Genomic DNA, 14,745 nt, shown 5'->3' on the forward strand with positions numbered 1-14,745 from the left:
GTGCCTCACCAGGGCTGGGTAGAGGGGCAGCACCTAGTGCTAGTGGTCAAGAGCATCAAGTGGAAATGGTTATTTCTGAATAAAGAGCCAGAGAAAGCACAATACTGATTACACAGAAGATTTTAGCTATCTAAATTTCCATTGCAGGATAAAAGTATTGGGAGAAAAAAAAAAGGAGACAGGAGAACAGGCAAAGAAGGGAGACATTCAGAATGCAGATTTCAACAAACAAAAAACAAATCCAAGAAACAGAAATTCTTTAGGATCTTCTAATGAAACAGAATAAAGGCAAAGTCTGCTCTTAGTTTTGTTACTTCCCACTGAAATAGTAAGAAGCTAACATGGATAATCATGAACTGATCTTTACATCTCCATAGAATACAGAAGCAGTCAGGGAGAAAGCCACAGACTCAGGATGAAGTGCAGGATAATCACAGAGACAAAATGGAGAAGAAGAAACACAAAAGACAAACATAAACATAAAAACCTGGATGCTTGAAAGGTGTCAGGAAGAAGCTTTAGAAGAAGCTGGGGGGATGCCACAGAAAGATTTGTCCAGCACTCAAAAGGTGAACAAAAGCTTAACCTCAGAAGATACTGAAGAAGCTCACCAGGTACTACACAGCACTTTAGTCCCAGTGTAAACAAAGCCCACAGGGGAGCACCACGAGGGTGCCACTGTCCCCACCCTGCTGTGGCCACACGGACTGAGCGCCTCAGACAGAGCCAGCAACCCTGAGCCTGGGCCAGGCTGAAACAACAAAGCAGCAGGCACCCCCGGGAGATGGCACTCCTCACACTGCTGCCATTAATGACTGAGAAAGGAACACGGGAGACTCAAGGTTAGTGAGCCAGGGAATGACATCAGAGCTGGGAAAGGCCTCGAATCACAGAATCGCTGCAGCGTTGGAAAGGAGCTTGAAGATCATCAAGTCCAACCAACCAGCACCACCACCACGGTCACCACTAAACCACGTCCTCAAGTGTCATACTCTCATGGTTTTTGAACACTTCCAGGGATGGTGACACCACCACTACCCTGGGCAATCCCTTCCAATGCTTTAAAATCCCTTCAGTGAAAAACATTTTCGTAATATCCAATCTAAACCTCCCCTGGTGCAACTTGAGACCATTTCCTCTCGTCCTGCCACTTGTCACCTGGGAGAAAAGACCAACACACCCCGCTCTACAACCTCCTTCCTCGGTGAGACGAGGGGTGCAGGCACAGGGAGCGCAGCCGAGAGGGCCCGAAGGGATGTGACACGGGCCAACAGCACAGCCCCAGCGCAGAGGGGACATGTGCTACAGCACCTGTACCGACAGGGCACCTGCGACACGGCACTGGAGCGGACGGGAGCGGCGGCGGTGCCCGGGGACAGCCCGCGGTGAGGTGAGCAGGGGCAGCCCGCAGTGCCCAGGTCGGCACACCCAGAGCCCGCCGGGCCTCACCTTCGAAGCCGGCGCGCTCCAGCAGGTTCAGCGGGTACCAGAGCAGGGGCCGGTTCCCCACCGGGAGCAGCGGCTTCGGGATGCTGGAGGTCAGGTCCGTCATGCGGGAGCCGCCTCCGGCCGCCATCACCACGGCCTGGAACTCCATCGTGTGGCGGAGTGAGAGGCAGGGCCTCACCGGGACAGGCGGGACGAGGCCGGGTCCCCGCTCCGCTCCCCGCGGCCGCTCCCGGCACTGACAGCGCAGCAATGGCGGCGCGGCCGCGCTGCGCCTGCGCGCGGACAGCCGAGAGCGTCGATGGCGGGCGAGCGCCGATAGAATCGATCCGCCACCCCCGGTGGGCTGCGGGCGGCCTCCACCCAGCCAGGACGGCGAGAGGAACACCGAGCGAAGGGACCCCGCGCTGCCGAGCGCCGAGTCATGGATCCCTGCCCAGCGGCGGGGGGCGCTCGGCGGAACAGCGCCCCCAGGCGGCCGCGGGGAGAACTGCGGGGGGCAATGGGGGACACCGGGGGGACACCGGGGGGACACTGTGGGGTGTACCGGGGACACTGGGGGCTCCGTGTGTGGGGTGTACCGGGGACACTGGAGGGCTCCCTGTGGGGTGTACCGGGGACACTGGGGGCTCCGTGTGTGGGGTGTACCGGGGACACTGGGGGGCTCCCTGTGGGGTGTAACGGGGACACTGGGGGCTCTGTATGTGGGGTGTACTGGGGGCTCTGTGTATGGGGTGTACCAGGGACACTGGGGGCTCCGTGTGTGGGGTGTACTGGGGGCTCTGTGTGTGGGGTGTAGCGGGGACACTGGGGGTCAGTTTGCAGCTGTGCTCCCCACACCATGTCCAGAGAAGGGACAGGACTCACAGCACTCCCTGCCCCCGTGCTCTCCACCCCGCAGGAGCCTGTGTGGGCAGCACCCAGCGTCCAGCGCCATGCTGACCCTTCCAGCTGCAGTCCCAGACCTAGAGAAGCACAGACACAAACAGGGGTAAGACAGCAGGATCTGGGCCTGCTGTTTTATTGAATCCAGCGTCCCTGAGGCTCCCACGGCGTGGGCACAAGGGGGTCTCATTCATCCTTGTCGGTGTCGATGGACATGCAGTTGTACACGGCGTAGCGCAGCATCTCCTCACAGATCTTGGCCCTGGCAGGGGGAATGCCAGGTCACAGCCATGATGGCCACAGAAAACCTCAGGCTTCCCTCCCCACACCTGCCTGGACACCCCCCAGGGGAAGGCCTGGGGAGTCCTGATGGGAACCCCAACACCAGCTCCAGGGAGCGGGGAGCATCCCTATCCCCAAGTCAACTCACGTGGAATAGTTGGGCAAGAAGAAGCTGCAGGAGCATGTGGAGGACTGTGGCATCACGTCCCACGCTTCCGAGCTTGGGAGAAAGGAGAGTCAGACCCCAGCACAGCAACTTGATATCATGTGGGGACTCCAGCACGGCACAGGGACCCCAGGCAGGACGGACTCACTTCGACCTTTCTGGGTAGACGTTGATCTGAACTGGGAGGCGGCTCCGGCCGGTGGCAAACTTGAGGAAATGGCTGAGATCCTCTGAGGGGAAGGACCGAGCACAGGTCTCAGGGACAGGGCTGTCCCAGCAAGATCTGCCTTGCAGAATCACCCCAGGAGCATGGGGCAAAGCTAAGGGATCCTCTCGGAACCCCAGGAACAGGTATGACCCCAGCCGCTTCCCAGGGAAGCACCTGGTGAGCACCCCTGGGGCACAGGGCAAGGGGAACCCCCTACCCTACCCCGTCCTACTGCACATGAAGAGCAGGTAAAGGTTTGGGGTCACTCACCACTGGTGAAGTTGTTGAGTGCCTCGAAGAAATACTTGATACGGGTATCATCAGGGGGGAAGTCCTCAAACTTGACTGCAACAAACAATGTGCAATGAATTAATTAGAAACTGCCAGCAAAGCAAAGGAAAGGAGGAGACCCTCTGCTTCTCAGCAAGCCTATGAGAGCCCCTGGCACCCCTGAGTGGGACCAGCACCTTGTGTCATGGTGGGCAGAGAAACAGTATGCAGAGTGGCCACTCAATTCTGCCCTGAAGCATCCAGGGACCTGAAGCATCCAGGGACCCTCCAACTAATCCTCCCCCAGGCTCTCAGGCATCCCATGACCAGGATGCATGTGCAAGACAAGCATTATCAAGGGGATCCCCTGCCCTTGTGGAGGGCAGGGAGCAGCTCTGGGCCTGTGACTTACTGAACTTGCGCAGCTCAGCCACTGTGATCTCCGGGTCCCCACAGATCCTCCTCTCTATCTGCTGCCAGGTCAGCAGGTCCAGCACGGGCTGGGGCACCACACGGAGCAGCCCAGCACGTATGGCTGCAATCTGGGGACACAGCATGGGCTCCATGTCACCACGGTGGGTCTGAGCCCTGGCAGCCACCTAGAGCTCAGAGGACAGCAACCACAGGACCCCATAAGGGACTCCCCAGGGCACACAGACATCCTGGGCATGAGATGCACAAACAAACCGCCCAGCTGGAGCTGGCAGTCCCACAAGTACCAGGACATCTTGCCACAGGAGCAGGGTCCCCTGTGAGCCCTGGGGGACAGTGTCACCTGCTCCTTGCTCTCCTCCAGCCGAGCCTTTTGCACCAGGCGGATGAACTCCCTGCGGTCCTCGTAGCGCACGGCGGTGTTGCTGCCGTTGGGGATCAGCTCCACCACGCGCTGGTCGCTCAGCACCGTCGTGTAGGTCAGCTCTCTGCCAAACATGAACTCAAAGCCTTCCTTATCCACCCTCTCCAGCACCTCCAGCAGCTTCACCTGCAATCCAAATGAGGAACAGCCACCACAGTGGAGCCAGAGCAGCCATAAGAGAGCACAGCGCTGCCCTGCCAGCACCCGGCCCTGCTCACCAGCTCTGAGTCCACAGTGGCAAAGTCCCTGCTCCAGCTGACCTCTTCCCCTGCCAGCTGCTTCCACACCAGCGCTGGCAAAGACAGGATCTGCCAAAAGGAGCAGACACAAGCATTCTCCTCCTGCCCTCTTCCTCACTCACACGCAGCCCCTCTGCCCAAGACAGGGGGGCCCCTGCCAAGCCCCCTCACTGGCCAGGAAGGCTCTGCTGTGCTCACCAGAAACTCCTTGCTCCTCAGGGCTGCTCCCATCAGCTGCCCGATCCACTCATACTTGGGGAAGTCCTTGCAGGAGGGGTTGGGGACATACCTGTCCCTGGTGTCACTGCTGCTGTTAGCCTGTGTGAGACACTCTTAGGACACAGAGATGTGACAAGCCCAGCACGGTCTCTCCTGCAGCCTCCCCCACATTCACCCCTCCACCTGCCTCTCCTGCCCTTTACACCCCTCCAGGAGATCTCCCAGGTGCAAGCACAGCTCCCCCAGCCAACAGCCCTGCAAGCATTAAGGTAGGGCTGGCACCCCAGGCGCTGCTGACTGACTCCCCCGGCCAGGACAGACAGACTGTGGGATGCCAAACCTGGTTGGAGGTGCGCACAAAGAACGGCAGGGGCACCGGGACATCGCTGGAGCTGGGACACAGTTCCTCCGACACATCTGTCAGGCTGTCCCGAAAGCCACCACCTGCAGGGGGGGCAGAGAATGGTCAGTGCCTGACACACCAGGGCCAGACACGGAGCCACAGTATCTGGCCAAGCTGCTCCCCCGCTTGGGGCATCAGCAGCAGCACTGGTGGGGTAGGGGAGATACAGGAATGATCTCATGTTTGCAGAGCAGGGGGCTGCAGCTCCCAAAGCAGCTGGGACACTGTAGGCACCCACTGAGCTGCACCCCAACACATGAGACACCAGGGGAGAGCTCTCACCACCGTCAATGATGCCCTCAGTGACGAAATCACACTCCCACCACTGGCTGTAGGTCAGGGGCCACCTGTGGGGAAGCAACAGCCCCATGCACATTCTTCCTCTGAGCATACCAGCAGCACCTGGAATCTCCTTGCACCCTGCTCGGGGGAAGTGACACCCCACAAATATGACACTGAACACCTACCTGTAGTCCAGGGGCTGATTGTTCTTGGAAGAGCTGAGGCCTTCATACAGCTGGAGAGTAGCAGAGCAGAAAGGGGATGAGATGGGGGCAAGACAGCTGCTGAAGTGACAGGTACCTGGCACAGGGCACGGCGGTGCCGTACCTGGGTGAAGATGGCGTTCCTGCAGCTGGGGTCCAGCGCGGGGTTGGCACGGTGCTCCCGGGCCAGGAGCCGGTTGATGTAGAGCTTTGGCAGGCAGTCAGGAGCAGAGCTCTCTGAGGACTGCAGGCAGTGGGCAATGAGGGCTTCACTCTGCTTGGACAGCAGCAGGAATGGCTTCATGCTCTAGCAAGGGACAAGCAGGGATGGTTAGAGGTCTGATGCTGCCACCACCTGCTGTCTTTTCCACTCCTCAAGTCTGCCCTGGTGTCACAGGGGATGCTCCTCCATCCCTCAGGCAATGCCAAACATGGCAGCTCTCAGCCCTGAGCTGGTCTGTCCCCACTGGATAAAGAGGAAACACGACAGCCCCCAGAAAACCTGCACTTGTGAGGAGATGCCCCTACTGGCACCATCCCAGGGAAGCCTGGCACATGCTCACCCTGAGTGCATTGAAGGTGCCGATGCTGTCCTCGGAGAGGGGGATCAGGTAACACAGGACACTTTCCAGGAGCTGGACAAACCTGGAGACAGGAGAGAAGCAGTGTGAGGCTGCAGGAGAGCGGCATTTCACCACAACCCCTGGGCACTGTGCTCCCTGCACATGGGTCCCCTCCAGCCCATTGAAAGACATCAGACACCAGGGGAGCACCCACCCTCTGTCCAAGCACTTCACTTCATTTCCCCAAAAAAAATGCTGCAAACAAGAGCAGCCCAAGCCATGCTGCTGCACTGCAGCTGAATCACTGCAGAGGGTCTCTGTGGGGCCAGTGCTGACTCCAGCCTGGGGCTGCCCTGCAGGTCAAGGCACGCTGCCTTTTGGGACTGAGATCACTGTAGGAATTGTGGCCTCCCTGTGCCGTACCTCTGGATGAGCACAGCTCGCCGGTACAGCACGTCAGCTTCCACCCTTTCCAGGAGAGGGTAGCGAACCAGCCGGGCTGGCTGGAACATGCCAGCATTCAGGACCAGGTCCCACTCCCAGAAGGACACGATCTTAATCCCCTGCAGACGGACGTTGTACCCGTGGGCTGCCGAGAAAGAACGGCGACGCTGCGTGTGCTGCAGCCAGCACGGCCCCGATGCTGCAGCGAGAGGCGAGGCGCCCCCAGCACCCGCAGCATTTCATTTGAAGCTCATTCCTCAACCTCCCCACCAATGGATCCCAAAAAGCAGCAAGTGTGGTAGGAAGAGCCGCAGGGTCAGGATTGGCTGTGGGTTTAGGGCCAGGCTGGGCTGGCAGGCACAGTGTGGGTGCACAGGCTCACCCCGGCACTCCAGGAAGCGGATCTCCAGCACGGGCACGTGGGTTTTCATGTCGCGGAGGATGCAGATGTTCTGGTAGCTGTTCCTGCACACGGCATGGAGGGAGATGGCAGAGCCATGAGGCACAGACCATGGTGAGGTGGCCAGCAAGGCACAGGCCACTCTGGCTCCCCAGCCAAGGATGTGCTTCTACCCATGCAAAAGCCCCCACACCTCACCAGGGCTGTGGCAGGAGGTGCCCAAGCAGAGAAGAGGCTGTCAGAGGCACAGAGACGTTCTGGAGGAGGTGGAAGCCGCATCCAAAAAAGCCAGAAAAGAGCACAAATTCAAAGCAGTATAGAAAGACAAGGCGGCTGAGAACATTCACTGTTCTTGGGGGTCCCAGCAAATCTCACAAGGGCAGAACTATCCTTCAAGCAGAGTTGGTCATGCAAGGGTGGTGTGTTTTTGAAAGAAACAGGGATTTGTGGAAATGAGCAATTTACTAAGTGTATTTTCAACGCCTTGTCAAGGTCCCATCAAAGTCCTGTAAGCCCATGGGGAAAAAACACTGCAAGCATTCAGAGGAAGTGAGAAGCTGGCTCCTGCCACTGCAAAGGACACCTCTGCAGTCTCATGGGTGCTTCTTCAGAGACAGATTTCACAGCTCAACCAGAGAACATCAAACAGGCACGTTTTGAGGGAAGGCTAAGGAGACCTTTGCACTCCTATGTAAGCCCCTGGCTGCCTTGAGAAGGGTGTTCAGGGCCCGGGTGAAGATGGAGAGATGAAGCACCCAGGACTTCTTGGCTACAGCATGGCAGAGATGCTCAGGAAGGTGGCAGTGGTGGTGTGTGCTCCAGAAGTGAGGAGGAAGAGGCAGAAAGACCACCAAAGTCACCAGGCAGAAGGAAGCACACTGCAGACCAGCTGCTGCAGCGTGGGTGAGGAGCAGGAGAGGAGATTAAGGCACTTGACTGGCACATGGAAGCAAGGGACCACCACACTGTGGGAGCAGATGTAGCCTGTACTCAGAGAGCTCCAACCCTCGGAGAGCCACTGTCACTGGCAAGTCACTCAGAACTAACCCCAGCCCCATCCTTAATATCTGCTCAAGACATAGAAACAGCTCAGGAGTTTGGCACAAGCTGGGAACAGGCTGCTCCTCACTCATTACTCACTCGTTAATTAGGACTGTTCTCAGGTGCTGCAGTCTGCTTAGTGTTCCCCCATACACAGCCACTCGCCTGGGTATATGGGAGTTGGACTGCCCATTCAGCATCAGCCACAGCCTCCTGGGGGTGAGAAGAGCAAGAAACAGCATTGTCCTCCCCTCATGAGCTGCCTGAGCCCAGAGGTGCCCCCAGAGTTGTCCCAGGCCTGGGGCAAGGTTGTGTCTTCCTGGGGTGCCTTTGGCAGCAGCTGTCCCCCACCTCTACCCCAAACCCCAGGTGCAGCAGGGGGAAAGCTGGGTTGAAGAGGAAGATGGTGCTTTGCCCTGCACTCTGTCCTTCCCTGGCACAGCTGTTGGCATGGAGGGACACCCCGAGGTCTCACTTGACAATGGCTCCTTTCTTCATGTTGAGCCGCACCCAGTGCTGCCCCGGGGGCCCGTTGCTCTCCCAGAAGGTGTGTGTCAGGTTGTCTGTCAGATGGGCTGCAGCACAATCCTCCTGCAAGTGAGCAGAGGGAGGGAGATGAGCATCCTTGGACACGCCATGGCCTCCTCTTAGATGTGTTCTGTGGGTCCAAAGGGGGTCAGGAACAGGCCAGCCCCTTGGTTTGCTAGGCTGTGGGTGGATGGTGGCTCCTTGACATAGCAAACTGGGCATGGCTGTGGACCCCCAGTGCCCCAGAGACACAATGGGGTTTTGATCCCAACTCCCAACAGGTTTGCTAGAGCAGCAAAACCCCCCCACCATGCCCTGCCCCTTGCAGAGGGGACAGCCACAGCTGGCCACTCCACCCACATCTGTGCTGACGCTCACATGTCTTGTGCTGCTTTGAGGCTGCAGAGGAGCCCCACTACGCACCGCGTGTGAGGAGACCTCGATGCTGTTGATGTGTTCCTTGACGCAGTCCACACTCTGCAGGTTCTTCTCGCTGTGATCGTACAGGAAGCGCCCCAGCTCCATGTCGTGCTCATAGGTCCAGCCTGGGGGCACGGACCTGCAGGGAGTCTCTGTGTTAATAGGATGAGAAGACCAGGCTGCACCCCTGTAGGTTTCTCGGCTGTTTTAATGACCTGGAAAGGCCCGGGGTGGCCTTGGGCAGCCCACGCTCCAAAGGACGAAAAGAGACTTCAGGTTTTTCCTCGGTCTTCAGTGTTTATTGGTTATTTATCTAAAAGATTTTCTCTCGGCCCGACAGAGGTCTGCACAGCAAGCCAGCCATGAGCACACTGAGAGCCCCCGGGGCGGTCACTTATCTTTATACTCAAAACTACGTATACAATATTTACCTATTTTCCCCAATACCTTTTACCTTTATTGACCAGTGCACTTTTAGTAATAACCAATCCCAAAATGCCAACATCACCACAGAAGATGGAGGCTAAGAAGAAGAAGAAGAAGGACAGGACACGCCCCAATTCCTCCATCTTACTTCTTTAGACCCCCCTGTACAGAAATCTTAAACCCTGTGTTTCACACTCTAATTAACTTATCCCTTCACCATTTACCCCAGTGAAATCCTCCCATCCTCATACAGGTGTCGTCTCCCATGTAGGATCAAAGTCCAGCCACCAGACACTTCTGGCAACATTCCAGGACCTCCGAGCCCCCCAAGGGTGGTCTCGGTCACTCTGCACATCAGTCCTAAGGTGCTGAGATCCCACACACCCCAAACCTGCCCACCAGCAGTGTGCAGGAGCCCCAGCCCCAGCTGAGACTGGCTGCAGGGTCTCATGGCCACCAAACTGACATGGTGCCAGGTCACTGTGCTGCAGCAGACAGATGGCACAGCTCTATCTCATCATCAGCACACCAGGTATTAATGGCCACTCCAAGCCAGTGGAATAGCAGTACACAGCCACTCCAATAGTCTGTGGAGCAAAGGCCATCTTCACTTGAGCAGTGCTGAGGTACCAATGTCAAAGGCATCTCGTGGCAGTATCCTCCCCCCTCCAGACCCTGAAGCCAGTCTTGGCCCTGCAGGCATGTCCAGGCCCTGGCCAGCAGCCCCTCAGGATGCTGCAATCCCGCTCTAGGAAACGCATTCATACCGAAATTTCTGCACGGCAGCCTCATCCTGCTCTACGAGCCTGGGCATCTCTCCAAGGCATATGGAGTACGTCAGGTCCACCACTTGTTCCCAGCTGGAGCAGCAGAGGCAGAGGAGTCACACAATGGAAAAGATGTGTCAGTGCTCAGTGTGTCCATTACTGCCTTAGCCTGAAGTGTAGTCAGCAGCAGTGGGGCACTGGGGGTGACACCCAGCAACAGCAGTGGGAAGGGTGAGTGTCCCTGCACCCGAGTACAGTCTGGGACAGAGCAGGGGAATCCCGCCGTGCACATGACCTTCCATCAGGAAAATAAAATTTGAGCTCTGATCGCTCCACAACCTCTGTGTCATTTGGGCTCAGCCCAAATTCAAATGACTCAGAAGATTATGACGATACCCCTGGTATCATCTTTATTCTGTGCAGGCGCTGCCACAAGCAAACAGGATTCATCTACAGGGAGGACCCACCTGCCCGCCGGTGCTCGGTGGGGACGGGTCCCACCTGCGCTGGGGCTATAGAGGGGGCTGTGCTGGGCGTGCCCAAGGGATTTGGGATAGTTGGGTTTCATGTCCTCTGTGAGGACCGGCCACACGCGTTTCCAGCGCCCAGAGCCCAGTTCCTGCCCGGGGCCATACCTGACAGCAGGTCTGTAATCCACGCCCAGCGTTTGGTGCTGACACTGGATCCTCTCCACGGAGTCAACCGGGACTAATTTATCTCCTCCCTCTCCGAACCTCTGCGCCAGGACCCAGCCCTCCGCCAAGTGACGGGTGCTCGCGTACTCCTCCAGCTGCTCCTGAAGGCACATCCCGTCCTGTCACCGCCGTGGGGACCCGGCATGCCCGGCTGGTTCCCGGCGCCGCCCCCCGTTACCTTGCTGAGCTTGACCCAGAGCCCGGCGCTGTTGCAGTACTCCTCGCCGCTGGCGCGCAGGCAGCCGCCCTTCCGCACCTCGATCATGGCGGCTCTGCCGCCCCGCGCCGGCCCCGGGCTGTCCCACACGCTGAGCAGGCTGCGGGCGGCGGCGGCCGCGGGGTCCTTGCAGATCTTGTACTGCACCTCCCGCGGCACGTAGCAGAGAGCGGCGGGCAGCGCCCGGGCACGGCGGAAACACTCGCTGCACTGCAGCAGGAACCGCAGCCGGCCCAGCACCTGGTGCGGCGCCTCCCCGCCCGCCTTCATCGCGCTCCGGGCACCGGCTCCGCGCCGCTGCGCTGCGCCCCGGGCTGTGCCCCGACCGTGCCCGCCCGGGAGTGCCCGCCGGGCCGGGGCGCCTCCGGCGGGGCCGCCGTGCCCGCCTCCCTGCGGCGCCGCCCCGCCTCGGGCAGCGCTCACTTCGCAGCTGCCGCCTCCACGCCAGGCAGGCGCCGCTCCGCCCGTGCCCCGGGCACGCCCCAGCGCTTCTTCATCACTCTCGGGCCGCCGGCGCTCCCGTCGCCAGTTCCGGGCCCGCTTTGCCAAAAAGTGACTCTGTTACGCCCACTTCAGTATCTGCTCTCTCCCGGCCTCCAACATCTCTGTCATTGCCTGCATTCCGACAAGCAGAGAGGGAGTCCTGTGCCATCAGGGCACAGGGCTACATCTCCAGCCTGAACAGGGAAAAGAGGTTAGTGGGAATTCTGGTATGGGAGAGCCAGCTTCTGGCTGTTATATCCCTGCCCTGGGCAGGCCTGCAGCAGGTGGAGATGCTCCAAGCACTGCTGGGGAGGAGGACAGGCTTCCCTGCTCAGAACAGCTTTATCCCAGGTGGCAGAGGCATCCTGGCAGCAGGAGTGAGGCCATTACACCCAAAAGCGCCCAACCACACCTCCCCCACCCTGCCCTGAACATGGGGTGTGACACCCCGTGTCATGGCTGCTTGTTGCATTCCACAGCAAGGCGATGGCAGAGAGCAACTCAGCTCCACCCCATGCTACCTTAATTTCTTCAGGTTGGGCACAAAGGGTTGAGTTGAAGGATCATGAAACAAGCAGATGGCAGAGCTCAAAGGTCCCTGGTGCCTGCCTGCTCCTCCTGGCAGGTCAGAGTCCAGCTCCATCCCTGCCTGCAAAGGCACAGCGCAGGAGATCCAACAGCTGTTCATCCCTGCATTGTCACCTGTTGAACAGGCATGACTGTGCCTCACCACAGCAATGGCCATCTGCCTTGCCATGAACCACAATGCAGAAGAAATGCAGACTTGGGCCTTGCTTCTACCTGCAGTAACTATAGCCAGGAGGGTCCTGGGCCCTCCTTCTGCAGCCAGTCACCCTGTACCACTGGTTTGCAGAGCTGCTGTAAAGGGTTAAGCCAGTTAGGATTCTGAGTCACCTATGTGACACTACTTTGTGTGCAAGACATGGCAGGCATTTCTGCTTCACCTCCAGCTGCCTCTCACAACACCAGTCTTCATTGCTGCTTAGAATCACAGAATCATTTAGGCTGGAAAAGACCTCTAAGTTCATAGAGTCCAACTGCTAACCCAGCACTGCCACGTTTATGACTAAACCATGTCCCCAAGTGTCACATCCACTATTTAACCCAACAGAAGGACACAGGAGCCCCAGACAGACCTGAGAAATCATCAGAAGGCCAGGAGCAGTTAGTTCATTCATTTTATTCTGGATCCTACACGAGGCAGGGACAGACAGAACCTGTCAAACTACTAAGGGTTTGTCATACTCCAGGGTAGCAGTAGCATAACAAGAACAGCTAACTACATGTGCGCTATTGATCACCTGACACTATTCTATCACAATCCAGCAGTTGAAGGCAGAAGAGAGTGAGTGGTTACATGGAACCATGATGGCATCACTCCCTCCCCCAGCTCACCCCTACCCACCCTGTAGAGCTGCATTCTGGCACATGGAGATGCTCCTCAGCAGCGCAGAGACACCCGCACCTTCCTTAGGATGGCACTGGCTTGAAAATCAATCTCCACTGAATGAGACTGGTTCTTGGGGTGAGGACACACAGCTGCTGCTTCCTGATAATCAGCACTCTTGCCCCAAGCCACAAGCAGCAGGACTCCAGGGCACTTGATTTGTGCCTCGTCAAACACAACAGAAGACAGTTCCTACCCACAGCTTTAGAGATCAGAGAAGAAACGGGACCCAGCACTGACCTAACACCTATTTTGGGCCCTGAGATTGGCCAGAGTTGAGCCAGGCTGACCTTTTCCACAATTCGCTGGGCTGTCACAGCAGACATTCAGTTTGTGATTGGCTTTAAAATGCTGCAGATGAGAGTATCATGCAGAGGACATCCAGGCCACTCCCAGCTCCTTCTTCCCAGCTTACCTTTGCACAGCAAACTCAACAGCACAATCAGTGCATTATCTTGGCATTGTTCAACAGCTGCCATGTTTTTCCAGACCCTCTGACCATGCACCAAACAAACTCACTGCTGCAATGGGCTCCTCTCCCCTACCAGAGGGGCTTTCACGGGTCTCTCACCCCAGTACACCACCACAGCAGCAACTGCTGCGATTCTCCAACATGTGTATGGTGATAATACAAAATAGACAGTAAAACAATGGTTTATATGGTAAAAAATTGGTTTTCTCAGTATGCTTGTAGGAGTTAAATCCAGACCATCCTGGGTGATTCCCTTTCTGCTAGGGCCAGAGTCCTGTTACTACAAGTATCTTTTAAAGAGAAATCCCTGACACCAGCTAGATCCTCTCCCCAGAGTCCAGCAAGCCCTTGGGCAGGACAGAGTGGCAGGAAGTAAGAGGTCTCAGATGCTAAAAGACCTTGCTGGAAGGAAGAGTAGAGAAATGCAGGAAACGTGGGAAAAATCTAGTTGATAACTCCATAGTCATCAAGTGCTTCAGGTTAGGGAGGGCCTAGATCTAAAGCCAGCAGGATGAAACTGGAAGGTTGATCACAGTGCCCAGGGCTGTAAAAGAAGTCTTGAGCATCTCCAAAGAGAGAGGTGCCACAATGCTTCTAGGGAAGGATTCCACCACTTCAGCCAGGTTCTGCTCTCTGTGTTGCCTTGCACAGCAGCCCTCTCCTCATCATGCAAGGCTGGAGCTGTGTATGTGGATAATGAGAGGGAACAGCGCTGTCTAAACACATCTCAGTGAGAAACCTGAAGTGTTCTGGGTATATGTCTGTAATAGCCTCAGCTACTCTCCTTCAGCTGCAGTTGCTTCCAAGGGTAGGGGAGCCAGAGGTGCTTGTTCCCCTAAAACTGATCACCCCAAGCAGCCCTAGCTGACTCCTAACCTGCCCATTCCAGCAGGTGACATCAGCTCACCCTCCACCACAGACTAGGGCCATCCTATCCATCCCACCCTGAACTACTTATCAACCAACCCCTGCCCAGCAATAAAGAGAGGGGTCTATTTTATTGCTGCTTATAATTCTGCTCAGTTAGTAATGTGGCCTCCTGCTGATGTCCGGTAGAGGTAAGAGGACAAAGTTGGAAAAAGCAGTATAAATTCCATCCCAATGTCTGTCCCTTTTCAGATGGCTTATTTCAAATCCCAGCTCACTGCTGCAGGCTTCTTCCTCAACACTCCTGACTGAGGGCAAGCCAGCAGACCAAAGTCCTTTCACCAGCTTACTCATGCCCATTTAAAACAGACACCCTAGGAAGTGACTCAGCCACCAGCACAGAAAAGTATTGCACTGGTTCCGCTCCTGTTCCCATTCACACTGCTGGTTGAAATCAGCCACAAAGCCACAGAGATCAATTCTGGAACAGCTCTA

The 14,745-nt window shown here is 57.1% G+C and overlaps 2 protein-coding genes across 2 annotated transcripts in view; both read right to left on the reverse strand.

The window, feature by feature from the left end:
* EIF2B3 (eukaryotic translation initiation factor 2B subunit gamma) overlaps positions 1 to 1,692 on the reverse strand; it is a 95,260-nt gene extending 93,568 nt beyond the window's left edge. Inside the window, exon 1 of the mRNA XM_063165979.1 lies at positions 1,450 to 1,692. Within this exon, the coding sequence (XP_063022049.1) occupies positions 1,450 to 1,597 (148 nt within the window). The 5' untranslated portion in view covers positions 1,598 to 1,692. The remainder of the gene's footprint in view (positions 1 to 1,449) is intronic.
* Positions 1,693 to 2,438: 746 nt separating this feature from the next.
* LOC134423180 (E3 ubiquitin-protein ligase HECTD3-like) lies at positions 2,439 to 11,230 on the reverse strand. The gene is made up of 21 exons (XM_063165981.1): positions 10,922 to 11,230; positions 10,684 to 10,844; positions 10,049 to 10,141; positions 8,859 to 8,994; positions 8,383 to 8,498; positions 8,007 to 8,120; positions 6,849 to 6,931; positions 6,446 to 6,611; positions 6,023 to 6,104; positions 5,584 to 5,766; positions 5,442 to 5,491; positions 5,257 to 5,321; positions 4,912 to 5,015; positions 4,551 to 4,670; positions 4,332 to 4,421; positions 4,033 to 4,239; positions 3,670 to 3,799; positions 3,258 to 3,332; positions 2,928 to 3,009; positions 2,762 to 2,833; positions 2,439 to 2,593 (listed from the first exon to the last, which is right to left on the reverse strand). Exons 1-21 carry the CDS (start codon positions 11,228 to 11,230, stop codon positions 2,518 to 2,520), a joined length of 2,514 nt encoding a protein of 837 aa, XP_063022051.1. The 3' UTR covers positions 2,439 to 2,517.
* Between the last annotated feature and the right edge of the window lie 3,515 nt (positions 11,231 to 14,745).

This window comes from Melospiza melodia, chromosome 11, assembly GCF_035770615.1.
Source record: "Melospiza melodia melodia isolate bMelMel2 chromosome 11, bMelMel2.pri, whole genome shotgun sequence".
Classification (NCBI taxonomy): Eukaryota; Metazoa; Chordata; class Aves; order Passeriformes; family Passerellidae; genus Melospiza; species Melospiza melodia.